General features: G+C 36.5%; 1 protein-coding gene across 11 annotated transcripts in view; it reads right to left on the bottom strand.

Moving 5' to 3' along the window:
* GOLGA4 (golgin A4) overlaps window positions 1–22,635 on the bottom strand; it is a 74,055-nt gene that overhangs the window by 34,440 nt on the left and 16,980 nt on the right. For 10 of the 11 annotated variants that reach the window (XM_071429822.1, XM_071429823.1, XM_071429825.1 and 7 more), the window contains exons 3-12: window positions 20,622–20,720; window positions 15,468–15,533; window positions 14,039–14,353; window positions 11,964–12,011; window positions 11,523–11,579; window positions 7,800–7,898; window positions 7,141–7,279; window positions 4,315–4,502; window positions 3,255–3,338; window positions 2,307–2,454 (exon numbers count right to left, since the gene is read on the bottom strand). In XM_071429822.1, coding sequence (XP_071285923.1) covers window positions 2,307–2,454; window positions 3,255–3,338; window positions 4,315–4,502; window positions 7,141–7,279; window positions 7,800–7,898; window positions 11,523–11,579; window positions 11,964–12,011; window positions 14,039–14,353; window positions 15,468–15,533; window positions 20,622–20,720 — 1,243 coding nt within the window. The remainder of the gene's footprint in view (window positions 1–2,306; window positions 2,455–3,254; window positions 3,339–4,314; window positions 4,503–7,140; window positions 7,280–7,799; window positions 7,899–11,522; window positions 11,580–11,963; window positions 12,012–14,038; window positions 14,354–15,467; window positions 15,534–20,621; window positions 20,721–22,635) is intronic. The other variant, XM_071429830.1, reaches the window with a different exon arrangement.

The raw sequence follows: 22,635 nt of genomic DNA, 5'->3' as shown, positions 1-22,635 counted from the left end.
AGATGCTCTGAGAGATTTCAACATAATGTACCTCTAACTACAAATAGAAAAAGAACTGAACCGAGGAGACCAAATTACAGTTTATACTGTTTTGTACGCAACAAAAAATAAGCATACATATCTTTTCATGATTTCATTACACAAAAATGCATTCACATTAAATCCAACACCAGAGCAATTCTAAACTCCTGATTTACAAAGAAAAATGCCAGTAGGCAAGATGACACAGAAATCTATACCAATTTTTAGTCTCCAAGCAGCACTACAAAAGTAAATTTCAAGTGTATTATGCTTATCCTTATTTTACTATAACATAAATGAAATTAACATTTCTTCTTCATTCCATGATTTCAGTTCTTCACTAAACCGTGACATATAAAAAGATGTCTAGAATTTAACAGTCTAGGTGCAGTCCTGTGCCATGTGGTTTACGATGACCCTAGCAGAGTAAGGAGGTTGGACCAGTTGATACACTGTGGTCCATTCCAACCTTACCAATTCTGTGGTTCTGTGAAAGTCACCTTACATTAACTATCCAAAACCCAGAACTTTTAAATGTTGACCTCAAATACATGAAACTGCCCAATTCATAAATCAATCCATTACAACTTAAAAGTTGAGGCCTAAAATCAATTTCAGGCTCTCTTGGTATGCAAGGTGGTTTTCTCAAATAATTTAGTTCAACTGTATTGAACCATTGTAATTACTAACATTGTAAATTACAATATTTTTGGAACGTATTAAGCCAAGGATGTAATAGAAAAATCTAATAAAGGTCACCTTATAATTCTGTCTTAAAAGCAGTGTTAACTAATTTGCCAAAGGTTCCAACACACATATATGCATGCTTAAAAGACTATAATAAATAAACGCACTCAAAGGTAAAGTTGACACTTATGCACTGTAAAATCAACCAAAGTACTTAAAATTTTTGTTTAAAAAAGAGCACAATTAACACACAAATCTCCCCCTAGAAAAGTGTAGTGTACTCAACACAACATTCATTCAAATTAAATTACTTCTCAACACAACAGAAAGTTTTCCAGTTGTCTACAGAATCATCTCTAACCTGATTTCAGTTTCTGGCCAAGCAAACTTGAAGAAATTACTGCATTAAATTAGTGTGTGTGGATAGTACATTAATAATTCATAATTGTTTCTCCTGCCTCAAGAAACACTATTGCATACAACTATGATAAAAACTTCATATCTACAGAAGTATTAAAAGATTCTTCACCTTCTTTTTTTAATCATGAAGAGCTTTCTAGTCTCCCAGTACCAAACAAAATACACTGTAGAACTGACTGACTTTTGAAGTATGACTTTCCAGAACTAAAAAGATGCATGCAACCTTGAAAGGGTAGGAGAGGAAGGGACCTAATGAAAATGTTTATTACATTCACAAGATGGATGTTCCAGCTGGTTTTCTGCATTACAGCAGAATGATCTATCCAAATTAATCTTTAAAATTGCAAGTTCTAATGTAAATCTATATAGATTTAAAATAAGCCACTATGAACTGCATTGTTTGAACTCTTCATTGCTTTTTAGAGAAAGAAAATATGTATAATATTTTATTCAAAGTAACACCTGAGCTTCTGCCAAAAGAGTGAGCTTCTTTGCATGCCCATGAGAACAAATTAAATTATTCTAAAAGAATTCTGATGTAGTACAAAACAATTTCACTGTTTAAAAAACAATGGTTAAACTTCATTTCATGCAAAAGTAGAACTTCAAGCACACATAATGTTACCTAATTTCCATAAAAAGCAAACCACATCATATAACAGTAACTTAAATGTTCCTCTGTTACAAGCCTGAACCCAAAGGAATCATCACTGCTGTTTCACTTAAATCAGAAATACTTCCATTAAAATAATTGAAAGAAAATGCTTACTATGGTTATAACATTTTTACTTCTTCACAAATTCTTATACACTCACTGCTATGTTTTCTATGTGAATTCCTGGTGGCATTATAATGACAATTTATAGGTACTTGCAAGTTTCTCTTCTTAGTTAGACCAGAAGAAGACTCCATCAATTTTTTCCTGTACAAACAAGGAAGTACAGTTGCCTTTCAGAAGTTTCTTTCCTAAATCCAGTTTTATTGGTAACAGATCAGTCAAAAGCATCCCTATACTCTGCTGTCCAGAAATGAAGTTAGTAATGATGCCACAGGTGATGTGTAGAACAACAGAAAAAAGAGCATCTCTTAATATTCATTCCAAGCAACTGCAGAAAAAGACCACACTGAAGCTTTCTGATGTACAAATGTGAAGGCAAATAATCTAGGTATATTCTTACCAGCTCTTTCAGATTTTTCTTTCTGCTCTTTTAATTCCTCGCCTTTTGTTGTTATTTGTTTGATTCGAGCACGCAGTTGGGCTACCTCCTCCTCCTTCATTTCCAATGTTTCATGCATTTGCCGCTTTGTCTCTGCAATTACCATGCCCTATGGAAAAGGTCCTTGTGATAAAAAGCTAGCAAATAAATAAGACATATACCTGAAACAATTTCAAGCCAGGGCACAATCTTTGCCAGGAATAAACTGTAGTCTCTTATTATGAGACCAGAGATCATAGGATTTTTCTATGTCAGAAAAAAGAAAATGCTAACAAAAGAAAATAAGAATAAGGATTATTTTTAAGAGTATCCAAAATTTATCAAGTGGTGAAAAGAACTCCAGTAAACACGGACCATCCAAAAATTTCCTCCTTCTAGTACAGACACTTTCCTTTGAAACATGTATTCCATAAACAAACCCAAACTAAAAGCATTGCAGAGTCTGTACTTCTCCTTTGAGATTACACCATACGATGTTAGTCATGTCACTTATGACACCACCAGAAGTCACTCCAGGTACCAAGACTGTGATTAAAAAACTTTTAAGGAATGAAAAACTGAGAAACTCCTTATTGTCTATTGAAAGCACAGTTACTTTATTGGTTATTTTAAAATTCATTTAATTGTATCTCATCTTTATTTGTGTTTGGGATTTCTTTGTTTGTTTTAGAATTGGCATCAAGGAATGTATTCAGAATATCTGCTTCATCCTATATAATGCTGTCTTGCAGTATTAAGTGTAATTTAACAGGCATATGATATATATACAATAAAATTCTTAAGTAGCTTAAATTACTTGTTTATTAAAACATAGATGAAACCATCAGACCACTAAAACCGGCTTCTAATACCAAGAACTAGATATTTTGTGTTTTAAACAATCTTCATCAAAACCTACAGCTTTGTTACCTTGTCTTGTTCTAGCTGTTCAATCAAATTCTTTGCATCACGCAGCTGTGTAATCAGTTTAGTCTTCTCAGCCATGTGAAGGTCCTAAAAAAAGATCCCAACCACAAGTTGGTTGACAAACAGCTTAACTTAGGCTCTGACCCTGCACTATGCCTTGGAGGAAGAACACAGAACATAATGAAGGGAAACTGAAGTGGGCAGTTTTAAATTACTTTTACATCTCCCAGAGGTAGGCTGTCTTATGGCTTCTGTAATAATTAGAGATCTGAAGGCTTTGTTAGAGCCTCCACACATGGAAGTCTGAGTTGGTAAAGTAAAATAAGAAATATGTCTAAGATTTCTGCTCTATTACCTGCATTTTGGTTTACAAGAGGATCTCAGCAATGCAACATAAATGACTGTTACTAGCCGTGTTCTAGAAAATGTCATTAAAACACTCAAGTCTTTCAGAGCTTTTTCAAACCAGGCTAGTGCTCAGAGATGAAGACAGAGATGGGAATTTAATCTCTGTAACTAAAGTTAAGTACAGCTATACTTAGCACATTTTCAGATTTCATTACTATTAGCCACCTTACTTACACTTCACACTCATCATTAATGGCCTTAAAAGGAAAATTGAGCAAAGTATTAATTTATTAGCTTTGGGATTGCACTTATGTTCACTATATTGTGATCTCAACTGCCCCGCCTTCATTTTCTTTCTCTTAATTTACATAATTAATGCCTCATTCACTATATCTTAAAGGTTTAGTTCTGCTCCACTTTTCTTACTTTACCTTCTGTCTTCTGTGCTAAGACAGTCTTTTTCTCACTATTTCCCACAACTACTTATTTCTAATACCATTCTGATGGTTATTTATACAGTAAGTTTTCATACCCTACTTCACCACTCTAGAGTAATTGTTGAGTGTATTCATTCCAGGTGTGTTTTGAACCTTTTTCTCCAAATAAGTACAGGGAAAATTTGTTTCATGGTCTGCCTTATCAATAAATTTTGGAAATACTGGAGTTCTTACTGTATTTTCATGGTTACCCATAAAGCTAAGAGCATTTTCCATACCTTCATCTTTTCCAGCTCCTGAAGCCTCTCTTCCAGCTGTTCTTGAAGTGCCTCTTTCTCGTTGGTCAGTTGGGCACAGGACTCCTTATGTGACCGAATAGTCTCCTTACAACGTTGCAGCAAGTTCTCTTGGCGCTTCACCCTCTGATTAAGAGTTTCCAGTGTTTTAACAGAATCTTCATTATCCTCTATAAGACAACGTACCAACATTACCACATGCATGACATTTCCAAAATGCAGATCATTCACAATGCAGTGGACTCACAAGTCTCTAAAGAAAGTTGTGTGAAGTGTGCAAAACTTCCTAGTTCCTCCTGTAAGTGCCAGAAATATTCCACACATACACAGAGTAGTAAAGAATATTTAATACCAAGTTAGCTTACAAAACCCCATGCTTTATGAGCTTCAAAATGAAGCTATTAATAAACAAGGTTTTTTATGTAACTAAAAAGTCGTCATGATTTATAAACCCGCCTGCTGCTACTAACAGAATATGCACAAGTAAGAAAAAATGTGATGCAAAGTAAATCACAACTCTCAAGTGCCAGGCACACAGATTCTTGCTTTCCCAAGGCTGAGTATGAGATTAGTTCTAAAATACCCAGATTGGCAATATTACGTTCAGCGGGATAAAGGTTATACTTAGTGTCTTTCTGAGTAGTACTCAAAGAATCATAGACTGGCTTGGGTTGGAAGGGATCTTAAAGATCATCTAGTTCCAACCTCTGCCATAGGCTGGAACACCTCACAGAACAAGTTGCTCAGAGCTCCATACAGCCTGGCCTTTAACAATTCAAAGGATGGGGCAACCACAACTTCTCTGGGCAACCTGTTCCGGTGCCTCACCACCCTCACAGTAAAGAATTTTTTCTAATATCTATAATTTAAACCTATGCCCTTTCAGTAGGTTTGAATCACTGTATAACTAGCACATTTGGTAGTATTTTACTGTGTGCTTCTGCTCTGATGCTCTAGAGGTTGCAAGAGTATTTGACATTGTGCTGGATTTGCATGGCCAAGCTTCAATAATTGAAGGGGAACTACAGGGGTGGCTTCTGCAAGGAGCTGCCAGAAAGCTGCCGGAAGCTTTCTTCATTTCCAGCAGGTGTCCTGCTGGTCAAGGCTGGGCCAATTAGAAATGGTGGTAGCACCTCTATGATACAAAAATTAAGAAGAAAGAAGAAAAAAGTTATTGCACAGTTGTAACTGCAGCCAAAGAAAAGCAGAGTGAGTACATGTGAAGGGAACAACTCTGCAGACATAATTTTGATATTAGCAAGGAAGAGGAGAAGGTGCTCCAGGCATTGGAGCTAGGATTCCCCTGCTGCCTGTGGTGCAGACCATGGTGAAACAGCCATGCCCCTGCAGCCCATGGAGGACCAAGGGGATGCAGAGATCCACATGCAAGCCATGGAGGAGCCCTTGCCAGAGCAGGTGGATGCCAGAGAGGAGACTGTGACCCTGTGGGAGGCCCATGGGAGAGAGAAGCCCACTCGGGAGTAGCCTGTGCTTCAAGAACTACACCCTGTGGATGAGTGACCCATGCTGCAGCAGTTTGAGGAGGACTGTGGGACGGGCTCACATTACAGCAGTTCGCAGGGAGCTGCTGCCCATGAGATGCATGGGCTGGAGAAGTTCTTGGAGAACTGTCTCCTGTGGGAGGCACCCCACAATGGAGCAGCAGAAGCACTCCTCTCCCTGAGCAGTGGATGAAATCACAGGTGATGAACTGACCATAAACCCCCATTCCCTGACCCTCTGGAGAAGGAGGTAGAGCTGGGGTGGGGGGAGGCAAGGAGGGGGAAGGTGTTTTTAAGCTTTTATTTTACTTCTCATTATCCTGCTCTGATTTTATTAGTAATAAATTCGCTTCATATCTATAATTCGAGCCTGTTTTGGCAATGATGGTATTTAGTAAGGGATCTTTCCCAGGCCTTATCCCAACTCATGAACCCTTCTTTAAATTTTGTCTCCTCTGTCCAGCTGTGGAGGAGAGTGAGAGAGCCGCTTTGGTGGATGCCTGGCACACTACAGTCCAGAAGCAGACTCACGCACAGAAAACATCTGGAATCACGATTTTTCATTATTGACTAAGCAGTACAAAAACCACGGCACTAGATAAGAACATCTCCCCCATAACACTTCCTATCATCCCTGCATATAAAAACCATAGCAGGTGCTGAACAAATATAATTTCAAGATGTATGTTTACCTTTGTCTTAACCCTACCTTTTATGAAGGGTACCAATGAAAGACACTTTTATTATGTATCAGCATTATATATAATGTCCCTTGCTCAGTAATCAAATACATACAACACTGAGAAGCCCACTAATTTAAACAACCTCCAGACGTGAGGAATATTCAGGTTATTCAATAGCAGGAATATCAAAATTGATCTTTGTTTTTACTTTTTTTCTAATAAAACAAGAGAAAAACCCCCAAACTCACAAACAAAAAGACAGAGACTGGCAACTAATCTGCTCTCTAAACTCCAGGGATAGGTCCTCACTTATGGGGGACAGAATCTCTCAATTGCATTAAGTTGGGATAGTAAGAACACCTACCAACAAAGCAAAATTACAATGTTATTATCAATATTGACAAAGGAAAGACATACAAGATCTGAATTCTTATGAAAATTTAGTTTCTTAAAAGGATTATCCTGTTCTCTAGCTGCCAGATGGTTTTCAAAACAATTGTCTTCTTCTAGAAAATTTATCCTTACTATGACATGGTCAGCCCTAAATATTGTTACTCCATCATAAATAACAACAGGTTTATTCCCCAAAATGTAACATCTCTTGAAAAAGCCACAATGCCTACCGTTGCTTCCTGGTTCCACAATATTTTCTGCACTGACTTCTTTCATTGGACTTCGAACTTGTGGTTCTGATTGGACATTTTGATCAGGCAATTCAGTGCCTATCTGACCATTCTGTAATCTCTGTTTCAGCAACAACACCTAAACAAAACGTTCTTTTTGTTAAAAAAATCTAAGGATTCAAAGCAGATAATTTTTTGATCTTCAAAACTAGGAAGAGTTAAATTAATTTTGATATTAGCAAGTAGAAAAAGGAAAAATCTGTCTGAAATTTTTTACCATTTTTTAGAAGTCAGAATTATGCTTCCAATTAACAAAAGACTGAGTAGAGAAACAAAGACCAATTAAGCAAAATACATGAATTTTGCAAAAGCAATTTTAGGTCAGACATCTGCTAATGTTGATGTCTTGATAACAAAAACATCACAAAGGTATTTAAGTGCAAATCAGCCAATCCTATTTAACATGAGTGAGATTTTTACCAAGGTATCCTCTACCACAAAGACACACTTATTTCCAGAAAATTCTACATTCACAAGATGCTTTTCAACTTCAGAGCAATTATAATAAAACATGGATATGCATCATAGGAAATATATAGCTAAAAAGAAAAGTCAAGAAGAGCAGTTTTAAGCATCATCTGTTTGGTAAATTATCTTGCCTGAGTTTGCAGGACATTAATAAGTTGATCCTTTTCTTCTAAGGAAGCATCAAATTCCTCCTGGAGATGTTTCTTAGCTTGTTGATCCATCTGGAGCTCCTGATAATACAAACACATCTCAAATGAATGTGAACTCAATGAATGTGAACTCAAAAGACTTATGAAAATATTCTGAAATATTATGAAAATATTATGAACTCAAAAGACTTATGAAAATATTATGAAATAGCATCTAAAATATCTCTTTCATAGTTGTGATTCCAAAATATAACAATAAAGTGTATTTTTTTTTACCATACAACATTCTACACAATATAGTAAGAACATCCAATTATAATACCACGATTAAACAGCAAGAGTCTAGATCTGATGGAAAATTATCAAGGATTCTTTTTCCTAAAAGTAAGTTTGCATAGGGTTCATTTCAAGCCTGCTCCTGAAAAACTCTTCCATGCACACATTTCTCCTGGAAGCTGAAAACTGCACTTTGGAAGATTCTTCACTTTGCCACCAGATTAAATCAACATAAAGAGAAGAAATGTAAAATTCATTATGTTCATTCAATGTGCCGCCATTCCAAAAATGACAAATGCCATGTATAAGAGAAGAAAATTGGTCTTTTTATTCCACAAGCGTGTCTCAAATGAGAAAGGCAGAGAATACCAAACAATTTAAGTATGTGGCTTTACTTGATACTTATATGCATTTGTTTGGCTGAAAACTCTTAGAAGCTTGTAGATATTGCCTAAATTCTTTAGTAATATCTACAGAGTCTTATATTTCCTGAAGGAGTTTTTTTTTTAATTACTTCCTACTCTTTAAAGTTTAAACATTTAAATTTCTTTAAATAAGTATAATTCTAAAAGAAAATACGTGTACGTAAATTAATTCACATCTAACTGCTTATTCCGAGAACCAGAACCACACATACATCATGCATGCACTGCAAATACTTTCAGAAAATTTTCAATATTTTTAATTTATATGTTTATTTCATCCATAGATATCTTCCCCATAATTTACTCCAGGAAAAGAATGCTTCTATGACTGTTATTCTGCAAAGATCACTTGTATAAAACAATAACCACCCATAAACATGAGTTCCATTAGCCAGGCAAAGACAGAGGATGATAGACAGATAAAGAAAGGATGAAAAAGCAAATGAGACAAAACAGCACTGGATGTTCCCTGAGCTGCTTTCCTCCAACTCCAAATCTTGTTTTTATGCTGTCTATCCCTTACCTCCAACAGTGAATGCCCTGCCACAGATGAGGCTGATACCAGCATTGAAAACCATAGCTGTATGAGCTGAGCCAGCCAGGCCATGCAGAGGCACGATGATGAGGGAAAGCATCACTGCAAAAACCATTACTCTCTTCCCAACTATATCCACTTCTTAACACTGCATTGCCTCATGTTCTCAGCAATTACTGATCACACTTCTGCCCTGTGCTTCTGAGTTTTAGAAGCAATTCCTTTCAAACAAAGCAAAGCAGGCCAGTGTGAGAACAAGTATCAAAGAGATTTATTGAAATCAACACAGAAATGGTCCTCTTTGGTTCTCAGAGTCCCTTCTGATCCTGTATTGTGAAGGAGAACACTGAAGACTGCTCTAAGACTGGTTTTGAGGAATTACTCCTAACAGGAGTAAACTAATGTAAGTAAAACCACATTTATTTCTAGAGACTGTGTCACACTTTTATTTTAACCTCAAAGGAAGATTAGCTTCCTCATACACGGCCCTCTTAGAAGAACTTGCCTGATTCAACATATTTATGGGAAAAATGGACTGTATGATGAAGAAAAAGATTATTATAATTAATTTCTGATAACAAATTTCTACATCAATGAATTAACTACTTTGGACCATGTTAGCTTCCACAATGGAAACTTACCATTTTATTTGTAATTTTTCCTTCGTTGTCTGTTTTACCTAATGCTGCAACACCTGGGCTTCCAAAAGATCAGAAAAACACTTTTTGAAGTGTATCAATTAATGAAAAAGAATTTCAGTGTTAGATTTGAAGGAATCTTTAAATTTACAAGATTGGTAAGAATGAAATTAAATTTTACACAAAATATACATATATAAATGTATATATATAAAACAGAAATATATGTGTCACTTATGTACATACATGAATCACAAAGACTATGACAGAAGTAAAAAAAAAAAAAAAATACACATGGTCCAATTCTATCATATGCCAAAGATTTAACTCTGTTCCACATTGGCCTTCCGGACTTCAACAAATAGCAATAAACTGGAAAACCAATCCTACAGGAGCATGTAGATATGGACCTACCACAGAAAAAACTTCTTCATTTGACCTTGTAGTGATCTGGAAAAGACATAACCTTGGCAAGCTAATTCTGACAGTAAAGCAATGTTTTTTTCCCTCATATGCACTGGTAGTTTAGCTTAGGACATCGTGACAGTCTGGACACAGGCTATAGCTCAGATGAACACAGTACTCCCAGCACTGACCCACTGTTCTCAGCTGCTGGGGCAGAAACAGCACAGATGTGAACCAAAATGCCATCCCACTAGCACACACAATTCACAGCATGCTCACCTGAATTACTCTCCGAATCACTGAAGAGTGCCCAGCAATTTGCCAGTGACCTCCCTTGAAATGACTGGCTGCCTGACTAGACACAGGGATAGGTCCTTGTGGGTGAGCTTGGGCCTTGAGTACACACATGGAGTAGCTCACAGTCACCATCCCTCACTATGAAGGGGACAGGCCTCGGTCCCTGTCTATGGGTAAAGCACCCAAGTGCCTGGAGTAAGTCTGCCTTCATGCAAAGCTGGGACCTCACCACAGTCTAATGGCTCCTGCAACCTCCATGCCAGTGCTGCTGCTCAGCATTGTACATACCAGAAGCAGATGTGTAGTCATAAGACAAAGCCTGTGACTTTGGGCTAAATGGTACCCAGCTCTCCAGCAATCTACGAGCACCGACAGAGGCCCTTATACACCCATCTCCAAATCTGGTGTTGCACTAGCTCCTGAGGCAATAAAACAGCTTCAGCTTCACATTGTGCTTCATCAGGGTTTGACAATATGGTGTTTTTGATTTTGCCCTTTTAATCTGTTCTGCCCCGTCATCGATACATGTTTTTTAAGTCCATTGTGTTTACTATCAATACCAAATACACTAGTGCTTCTCCTTTGAATTTTACTATAACTTAAAGAGGCAAATCATAATACAACCTACTTGATTTTATGACTGAAACCAAACTATACTAAAATCCATAAAACAATGTAAGTATTACAACTGAGATAAAGAATAATTTTTTTTAAATTATCCTCTTTTTTTTGATAGTCATTGAAATCCTTACAAAAATGTGCCTACTACTTGTGTTTGCCTGAATTAGTATTTGTCATTAATAGAAGAGCAACAAATTGCACAGGGACATCTATGGCTGGGCCCAACAATACTGCAAGAACCACACACACTTCTACCTATTTCACAATGAACAAGAGAAGTAGTTCAGTTGGTGATGCACTGCTCAGTCTTAGGAGGATAGCAATAAGCTCCTGAATGGGAAGTAAGACAGAGGAGTAACCCCATATAAACAACAATAAAAAAAAAGCTGTAAAATATCCTGCTCTGTAATAGAAAATATTTTGTGAACAAAAAAGTCAAAAGCTAGGCAGAAAAAGATCCTATGTAGGTGTGATATAACATAAACATGCAATCAGTAAAGGAAATTACCTCTCTCAGTTCTCCAATTCTGCGAAGTGCTTTATCCTGGCTTTGACTCAGAATGCTCTTAAGAAAAAAGGAAGAATAAAGATCAGGTGTATTAAATGTAATTTTAAAATGGATAAATAAATTCAAAAAACTCACAAATGTAATTATTTGTTTCTCTTTCAAGTTACACTTGATATGCAAGTATTGTTATAAACTGCCAACTGTGGGTTGGCAATCTATCAATCTATCACCTGAAGTCAGCTGATGCAACAAGAAAGGCTGGAGTACAACACTTCACAGTTATTTTGAAAAATTAATTTTACCTTGGTTTCCTTAGAAATCCCAGCTAAGAAATCATCATCTGTTACATACAACACACTGAAAATTAAATCTGTATTGTAACTACACATTTTAAGACTGAAAAAAGCATGCAGGTAAGAGAACATGAAAAGTAATGCTTACCTGTAGCTTCTTCTTTTCCCGCTGGGTAACTTGATAAGCAGACACTAGCTAAAATAAACAAATCGGATATAAAGATGATAATACATCTGCATACAGCCATCAAAATAATTTCCTTAGTTGTATCACTACCTGCATTTTCAAACTCTTTGTTCCACTTGAGAACTTTCTTTTGATATAAATGTACTTAAATTTTCTTAATGTTTTCTTTATCTATCTATGAAATATCTCCAATGTGTTAAAAAATACAAGCCTGCATGACAAAACAATGATGTTACTCAGCACTCATACACAGTTTTCCCTTCCCTGAGACAACATACCACATATCACCCCTCAACACAGGGGGTCAAACCCAACAGTATCAGAAAGTTACATCTCAGACAGCTACCCCACAGGGGTGACCACTTGTAAGAAGAGTACATGTCCCAGGGAGATTAAGCAAAAATGATTTTACAAAAAGTGTGCATTAAAAAATACATTTCTAAATTTAACAAAAAAAGGTGTAATGTTCTCATCCCATATGCTTTGCACATATCCAGCAAAGACAGACTGAAAGTAGACAGTATTTCATTTCTCACAGTAAACTTACAAAAGGAGGAACGGTACACCTTAGTTTACCTAAATATTTGATTACAACTGCCAAGTAGCATTATGGTGAAGTAGCATAATGGCATTTGAAATTAGAACACTGTGTTTTCAAATTGATGAAAAATTTAAGAAAAACAAATCTAGAACACCAAAACCAGAAAGTCAAAATATATCTTCAAATTCTAATTTAAAACAAACTAAACATTTTCAGAATTCAAAATTGCTTTTAATTTCAAAGTTATATTTATTTTGCCCTTATAAGAAAATCAAAACTGCTATGTGTGGTTTCCTCTACCATATTTTTGAGATGCTAACTATGCATCCTACTTTAAGAGGGAAAAAATATTTCTGCCTTAATTAGTCATTATATATTGCAACAAGTTTCTTCCTAGCTCCAGCAAAACAATTATTTTCAACTGAACTGAAGAAACTCACAAAACCAGGAAAAAAACCCAAGCCTTTTTGACAGAGAAAGTTAGGACTTGGTGGACTGATTACACTAATAAAAATAATCCCAAACAACCAAAAAAAGCATTGAAACAAACCCATAAACTGAAGAATTTTCATTTTAGCAACTACTATTTACACAAACTTAAAAAAAATACTTATTACACTAGCTGGAAGTGAAGGAAAAATCACTGTGAGGACTGCTCTTTCAGGCATATGCTGAATAGTGCAGTCACTGTATACATATTTTAGATTCCAGGGATTTTGACAAAAGTCTGCACAGGAATTTTTGTATTTGAGGGCAGCAAACATTAAAAGAACTGTAAAAAAACAGTACAAACATCCAGTTTTAAATACAACACACACTTTAAAAAAAACAATTTAAAAACTCAAACAAAACCCCAAAACTAATTAAAAAACCCAATACCAAAACAGCACCTTCCATTTGACAGCTTTACCTTCCCCAATAATTTGGAAAATGAGTAGGGAAACTACTTATATAATTGGTTTTTACTAAACTACCCAAAAAATAAGATGTTTGAATAAATTCCTCTCAGGGAATACCTAGAAATTATGAAGAATAGAACTTGTTTCTTGAAAACAAAATGCTTGCCTATTGCACATGGCTAGAATATACACTGTGCATTTCAAGAACAAGTTGGAAAAAAAAAAATTTGCTGTCACGGGAGTACAAGTCATGCTCATCTCCGTAGTGAACTTCACCCTCTGCTAGATGCTTTCAGTTTGAAATCTCAATAGGCCTGCTCTGTGTGAGTAACTATTAATTAACCTCTACTGCTGGTATCAGGAAATTATTTACAAACAAGAGAAGAAAAAGAAGATTTCCATGTTTTATTACCAGAAGAACACTTAACCTTTTTAGGTCAAAAATAACTAGATTTAGAATAAGTTAATTACCATGTTAGTTTTAAGTTTAAACATTTGCTCCAAATAGGAAAAGAAAAAGATTGTCCACTGCTGCAGTACCTGTTAGCCTAATCACTTCCCCCTTTCTGCATAGCTAAACCAGTTACATTGCCTACCTCTGAGTATTTTCCCCTATAGTTGCCTAAACTGCGCTCCATTCTACGCAAACGCTGCAGCAACTGCTCTTTGCTGAAGGTGTCCATATTTCCCAGAGGCTCTTCAGTTTCACTTTCAATGTCAGAAGGTGAATCAAAGGTGGGACTGAGAGCTTCCAAGTCTAGTCGATTCAGTGAGTCTCTTGAAGAACTTCGGACTAGGGACTCTTTAGAAGAAGAGCGAAACAGGGTCTCTTTTACCGGGCTTCGAAACAAAGACTCCATGGAGGGAACTCGAAGCTGAAGCCTCTGGGCAAAAGACTGACTGTCACTTTGCTGCAAAAATTGAAAGAAAGTAATTATTTCTGCACTGCTTTTAGGCAGACAGACACACTGAAGTCCAGGAAAGAGACTTGACCTGTGCAAAGAAACTACTGTTGTCTAACACATGCATGACACCAAATAGCGGCTACTCCCTTAAAAGAATCATCTACTTGTGCAGAAAAATCAAGCATGCAACTACCAGATGTGCACAATTTCAGATAGCAACTAAATCTAATAAACTACAGCTCTGATTTAAACTTTTAGGAAAATGTATTTCTGTGTAATCCCTCTAAAAAGTGAGGAAGGTGTAACTAATATAAATGTCTATTGTCTCAAACTTGAAAAATGTAACTGACTCACTTCTTAATGTATTACACAGAAGACTGGATTTATTTCAAAGACTGGATTTATTTCAAAGACATAGATACTTTCCTATGACTAAGAGAACAAATTAATGGTAGAGATCCTTGTATGATAGGTAGTCCTAGCAAACCATCTTGAACAGTCCTTTTCTTATTTTTATTTTAAATTACTTTATGATTATTACATAAAACAAAATTATTGATTTATGCAGCTATAGTACTTACTTCATTCTATACCAAAAGATTCTGTGCTGTGGTAACCTTTACTGCTGGTGCTACAGAAGTGATGTGAAAGCATTACCGCAAGATGTTGCCTCTACAATCAAATGTTGGGAGACACATGCCAGAAGCCACTGCTAATCCCACTTCAGTAAGCTAAATGTTTCCTCGAGACATATTTAAAAATTACCTGCACCATTCTCACTAGTGACAACATTTTCAGCCTATCAGTTCTTTTCTTCAGCTTTCCAAGCATGCAATAGGCCCCCTACTTTTGAAAGCAAGTTTAATGCTGTGCAACAAGATGCATCTCAATGCTGGCAGTCTGCTAACCAGTCCTTACAAAAAGAAAAGCTCCACACATCAGTGACAATACTTAATACCAGCAAATAGGATTACACACAAACAAGATATCTGATCATCCTCACAGGCAACTACTTAGCCCTACTTCAGCATGAAGAGAAATACTCTGCACTTAAACCAATGTAACACAAAGACAGCACAGCAGTGAAGGAGGAAACAAACCCCCCATGCCATCCACATACCTGTGGAGAGACAGGTTCACTTCCATTGTTTTCTGTGGATCCAGGAACTGGTTGTTTATTCAAGTTCTACAGGAAGTAAAAAAAACTGTTAGAAGAAACAGAGTACAAGGGCTGTAATTCTGTGGTTCCTAGAAACAGCATCGGTGCTTTTTTCTTTGCCTCTGTTTTTAGTACCTTCTTTAGAAAGCTTATTAAGATGTCTTCATGCAAACAGGCTAGCTTGTTAAATTCAAAACAGATCACTGCAATATGCAGAACTACAAAGCAGCTATGTGTGCATGGATTAGTATGAGACATCTGCAAATATGGACATCTCCAATTAAGTACGTCATAATGATTATTTATATAACATTTATGGACAAATCAAAGACACAACAAAAAGACAAAATTATAGCAGGAAAAGTCTAATTAATTACTAGTATTTACAGCCAATATGAGTAAGAGTTGGCTGTAGCACCATCTTTCTCTGTTTCAGTGCATTGAGGGGGCAGAAACAACCTGGAAAAGAAGTGCTGGTAACAAACTGTTTATAACTCCAACAAGCATGGAAAGAAAACTAGACTTTCAGAAAATATATCTTTAACAAAACTTTTGCATTCCCAAAGAAAGGAAAACAAAACACACACACATTAAAAAACTTCACCCAAAATAACAAAACCAATACAACAAAAAACAGTAGTCTGGAGTTGGTTGGTTTATTTGGTTTGGGTTTTGGGAGTTTTTTATTGGTTTGGTGATTTTTTTACAGAGTTTAGACATTTCTGTTCCTAGCCTTTCCTGTGTCCTGTGTTCAGGTGTTTGCTAACCCAGTCCTAATTTTCAGGAAGGATGACCCTGGAAACTACAGGTCTCTTAGACTCATTTCATTGACTGGTAAAATTATGGTGATTTTTCTGGGAGTTACTGGAAAACAACTTCAAGACAGAACAATCCTTGGTCACAACCAGTAATGGGTTCATAAGGGGACACTCCTGCTTGCCAAATGTGATTTCCTTTTATTACAAGGTTACCCACTGAGATGAGCAAAGGAAGTCACTTGTTGTAATCTTTTTGGATTTCACTAAAGCCTTTGATACTGTCTCTCACAGGACCTTCCTGGACAAAATATTCAGCATACAGCTGGATAAACACATCATGTAGTGCATGAGCAACTGGTTCATGGGTTGGGCTCAAAGCTTTAGAGTGAATGGGGGGACATCAGACTGGTGAGATGTCACTTCTGGGGTTCCACAGGGCTCCATCATCAGCTCTGTGCTCTTCAACATCTTCATAAATTACTTCAATGCAGAACTTGAAGGTACACTAAGTTTGTCAATGATATTAAATTGGGAGGAGCTGTTGACTGCCTTGAAGGCAGAGAGGCCCTGGAAGAGGGGGCCTCAGCAAATTAGAGGGCTGAGTAATCAGCAACCATATGAAGTTCAATGAAGACAAATGCCAAATTCTGCACCTGGGATGGAACAACCCTGGATGTATGGACAGACTGGGGAAAACAAGACACTGGAGAGCAGCACCACGGAAAGGGACCTGAGGGTCCTGGTCAATGGAAAATTGGATATGAGTCAGCAGCGCCCTGGCAGCCATGAGGGCCAAGCATGTCCTGGGTGCATCAGGCACTGCATTACCAGCTGGGCAAGGGAGGGGATCGTCCTGCTCTGCTCTGCCCTGTGTGCAGTTTTGGGTGCCACTGCATAAGAAAGATACAAAGCTATTAGAGAGAATCCAAAGAAGGGCTACAAAGATGATGAAGGGCCTTGAGGGAAAGCTGTACAAGGAGCAGCTGAGGTCACTTGGCTTGCTCATCGTGGAGGAGACAGAGGGGAGACCTCAAACCAGTTTACAATTTCTTCATGAGGGGATGTGGTGGGGCAGGAGCTGTGGTGACCAGCAACAGGACTCGAGGGCATGGCATGAAGCTCTGTCAGGGAAGATTATGTTGGATATTAGAATAAGGTTCTTTACCCAGAGGGTAGATGGGCACTGGAACAGGCTCCCCAGGTAAGTGGTCATACCACCAAGCCTGCCTGAGTTCAAGAAGTGATTGGACAACACTCTTCGGAACACGGTGTGATTCTTCGGGCTGTACTGTGCAGGGACAGGAGTAGGACTTGGGTCAATCTTGTGGGTCCCTTGCAACTCAGGATATTCTATGATTCTAACTTACACACATCCAGATGGTTTTTTGCTGTATAAATCCAGTCCAACTGAATTAGCAGAATATGCTAGAAACCATCTTGGACATGGATTTTTTCAACAGAGGTGAAACACTGAGGCATATCAAACAAAATATGCGTAAATTCACCTAAGAGCAGTGTAACTCTCAACTTTTAATCAAGCTATACCCTGACAGTTACATGCAAGCTGCAAAATCTAAGGTGTATGTAGAACTGACATCTCAGTCACAATCACCCTTGTATATATATCTCCTACATGATCACACTCACAGCTTCTACTCAGGATATGCCAATAAGCACACCTAAACATTAATGTGGCAGAGGAATGATAAAAGCGCTTTAAAAAGGTCGGACATGGAGCAGATTTGAGGTAGTACAGAAATAACACAGAACAAAGAGAAATCCAGATAGTTAAGGAAACCAGAGAACTGAGCAGTTACCCATATGCAGACAAAACAAAACAAGCCATACAAGAAGTCTGGATTTGGAAACTGTGCTTCACCTAGCTTGAACAAAATCTGCATTCTACTTCAGAACACTATCCTGTGGCAGTGGATTTGTTCCTAGTGGATTAACAGTTTTTAAAGGTTTTAAACTGAAGCACTTCTACACTGTATTCTTGGCTCCACTACCTGTTCTTGGTTTTTTTCCTAACAGGAAAAGTTAATAATAAGATACTTCAGATAAAAAATTATCTTCTGCTTCATAATTTACAAAGCATCTGCTATGCTACTATAGGACTGACAACAGAGGAAGACAAACAGTTTACCAAGACATCACAAAAAGAGTGATTGGGCATTGGAATGGGCTGCTCATGGAGGTGGTGGTGTTACCATCTCTGGAGATACTTAAGAAAAGATTGGATGTGGCACTTAGTGGCATGTCTAGCTGGCAAGGTGCTGTTAGGTCATAGGTTCGACACAATGATCTCAGAGGTCTTTTCCAACCTACTTAATTCTGTGATTCTGTGACTTACAAACTAAATATACTTCTTTCAAAAATCAGGTATTCTGATACACATGAAGAAGAGTTAAAGGAAAGTCTGGAGGGTTTGTGCATGTAATTTGTAAGTACAATTTAATATTTAGCATCTATTTTAAAACACAAGATTAAGTAGATTTATTAAATTTAATAAGGTTTTTATGAATATAAAACCCATGGATACTGTTTCTTTCTGTGAAGATGCTTTAAAAAGCTACCATTTAAAGACCTATAAAGATCCTTAAAAATGTAATTTCAAATTAAGCTAGTGCTGACACTTTTAAAAGTTTCCTACTCACTATGCAGGCATTTTTTATACAATCTATGGGAACAAAAGATTTGGGGTTAAACTTTCTATTGGCATAAATAATAAAAGGGATACACTAGTAATCTTTCATATAAAAAATGGACCACCATAGGTATCTGGCTGCTGAAGGTCTCTATCACTGTGCTCTAAGGCAAAGGATTGTTATTTGGGTATCTACACACTGAATGGTAAGCATGAATGGAAGTTGCTATATTTAAATATAGATCCAAGAGGCTTTGAAGAGCTTAAAAGCCTGAGCCTTTCATAAGCCTGAAGAGAGCTTTCAGCATAATTAGACTCACAGAGCACAAGCAGCCATTTTGAAAGTCTTAAAACCAGCAGTTACATCAGGGTTTCTGGAGACCAATGGAAGCTTTTCCTCCACAAACTCATAGAACATAACATCCATATCTCTATCCAAAGAGAGCTATACTTACAATATCTAACAAAACCATTGCTTTTTATTATGAAGATGTATAAATCAGAACTCAGTTTCAACTGGAGCACATTAGGGTGTTCCACTAACATTTTTCATCACCTTACTTCCCTATTTCTGCAATGCAAAATGATACTTTTTTTCTCAAAGGCATAAATAGATTACCAAGCCTGAGAAGTGAAAGCTTAAATGTTTTTATTTAGAAACATTTTAACATTTTACTGCAAAAGGAACGATTACTAGACCTGGAATATGGCCAGAATATACTTTCCTGGGACCACCATTTTAATCACTGTTTTCCCTGAGAGAGAGACAAGTCCAACAAGTGTGTTGTGCTATGTCGTGGTTATTAAATTTTGATCCTGTTACAGCTTTCAGTGACTGGTCAATTTAAACCATGAGCAGGAAAAGAGTACTTACAAAGTAATCATGAAGTATAACGATGAGCTGGGATGCTAAAAGTTACTGTGCTTTAAATCACTTATGGACTTGGGAATGCCATGCCTCTAAAGCATGTGAAAAATGCCATTCCTGTCCTGCGCCAAGAAGAATACAGCTTCTATGAGCCTATATCAGAAAGCAGAAGTCTGACTTCCTCCCTATGCCTGCTTCCTTTTCTTCACTGCTTGCCACCTCTCACTGAGCTTCTCTACTTATATATAGTGAAGAAAACATTTCCAGGCAAAGAAACATATATTTCAAGTAAAATCTAACTATTAAAAAAAAGACTATTCATCCTCACAATAATAACTGTCAGGTTATCAACTGGATGTAGATTAATTTATGTGTCTATGTGAAATAATTATTTCCTGCTACCATTAGAAGTAAATGACATGCTATATTTCACCGTAAGCAGCAAATAGCATGTAAATTTTACACATAACCAATTCCAATGTTAATTCTATCCATTTATCTTGAAATACATACAGACATATATAAATATGAAGAGGAAATTTCTATGCAACACACATACAAACTTGTGCAACAGTTATTTAAATTTGTGTATTGGTGTATTGTTGCCTGTATAAGAAAAAATATGTTAATTTTTTTATGTTACAATAAATTCATATCATACCAGCATACCAGCCAGGAGCTATCACCTACTACCTCTGTGAAATTTAGTGCAGGGTTAGCAACAAGATAGTTAAGACAGAGGTCTTTGTGAGAACAAGCCATAAGCAAGTAAGTTTGCCTTCTAGTACATTACTCTCCTCCACCTGCTAAAGGCATCACTAAGAGGGGTGGGGAGGACTCACCACACCATCACTCTGTGGCTTAGGTTGTTTGGTGGGATCCAAAGCAAAGACAGTATACTCAGAGAGAAAAGCAGGTTCTGCTATCATCCCGGCTAACAGCTGTTATTCAATGCAAAAAGGAGGAAAATGAAAATAAATCAAGCAATAAAGAACATCGCAAAATTTTACTCCATTTTTCCATGCTATTAAATACATAACAAAAGAATACAGCAGTTTATGAGACAACAGATATCAATAAAGGGAGGATGTAACTAGAAAATATGCACTAGATCATTTCAGAACAGCCAAAACACAGTTTTGATCAAAACTTCTTTAGAACAAAAGAAGCATACTATTTAAAAGATCCTAGTTTAGTCCAAGATAAAAAATTATGTTTCAGGCATTGCTATTGTAATTTTTTTTAACTTCTGTGGATGAGTTGTCTTCATATATCACTGAGCCCTATTTGCTCTCAGTTATTCATTAACAACTCACTATTCTAAAAATTCTATCAGTATTTCAGTTATATATAATCTAAAATGCTTGCTTTTGACTATTTATCATCTGATGCTTTTATACACTAGAATGCTGTTTATATTTTTAAAAATTCCTTACAGTTTTTTTAAACTACTAGCAGACTATTTCATAAAAATTCCATAAGTTGAATATAACCATTTTATCAAGTCAGTATCTAAGAAGAAATATAAATTCCTAGAGGTGAAAACATGAAGCCAAGAGACTGGAATTTGAATTCAAATTGTAATGTAATGTAATGCATTTAGGATGCTGTAACTGAGAGACAAAAATATTCCTCTCATGATTATACTCACATACCTACGTTCAAAGTTCAATTTCCTTACAGCTTGAGATTTCAGAATTGTACTGATTGCTGACTAGATCCAAACTAAATAAAACAAAATTGTTCTGAAATAATGAGACAAACCCCTCTATCAAGTTACCAAACAGTACTTTTAGGAATCAAATACTAATATAAGTTAGGAGTTTAAATTACTTTTTTTGGTGACAATTACATTTATTCCAGTGCTGTAGCAGATTAGTTACGTAAATTCAAATTGAAAGAGAGAAATATTTTCACAGGGAAGTTCTGAAAGGCTACATGACTCTGAATTTGTGTTTGCCAAACCCTTCATGACTTTGAATTTATGTTCACAAAATATAAGAAATGGTAAATATTCTGTGAGAGCCATATACAATAAATAGCCTCAGATTCACCAATAACTATTTGCCAACAAAGCTGAAATTTCTCACTTTTAAGTTACTGCAAAGATGAGCTGCTAATAAAAAAATGGTCACATTCCTCATGCTCTTAATCTTCATTCCCCCGGAGCCTCAACACACTTGTCCTATGCATTCACTGTGATAGTAACAACACATGGAGTTTGCTGTCCTCCTCTCTCAGCCTGTCAGAAGTACAATTCTTAAGAGTAAGCTGTGCAAAAGCTCCTCATGCATACATTTATATCTATAAATGTGTGTGTATGTGTGTATGTACATATATTTGTATATGTGTACATGTATGTATGTATACATATATATATACACATACAGGCGTGTAAAACCCACCTACATTTTTTTCCTCCTCTGAGCATTCAGACAAGAGAAAAATAAGGAAATTGACAAAACTGACAAGTGATAATGGTTCCAGAAAATCTTCATCAACTGTTGATGGCTGCACAAATTCTTGCTCCTCTTGAAAGGGCATATGCCAATAAAGGGCATATACTATGTATACAAAAGTGTACAAACATACAGCAGCAATACTACAAGCAAGCCTGATGGCCTCATGAATTAGAAGCATGCAAACTCACAAATAAAATTATCAATTTTTTAAAGATAAAAATTACTTTGCATGTTTGGAGAGAACCAGTTAAGAAAATGAAAGACAGTTTGCAAAGCACTGATAAATGGATTAGGCAAATATTATTAACCAAAAGATTATGAACATTATTAACATGTAACATATATTATCTTCAGCTTAATTAAATCATTTTAACAACATGACCATCAAGAACTT

Source organism: Agelaius tricolor, unplaced genomic scaffold (assembly GCF_023055355.1).
Source record: "Agelaius tricolor isolate 1412-34295 unplaced genomic scaffold, bAgeTri1.0.p SCAF_6, whole genome shotgun sequence".
In the NCBI taxonomy this organism is placed as follows: Eukaryota; Metazoa; Chordata; class Aves; order Passeriformes; family Icteridae; genus Agelaius; species Agelaius tricolor.
Note: the sequence above shows the minus strand (reverse complement) of the source record. Positions and strands in the feature narration are given on the sequence as shown.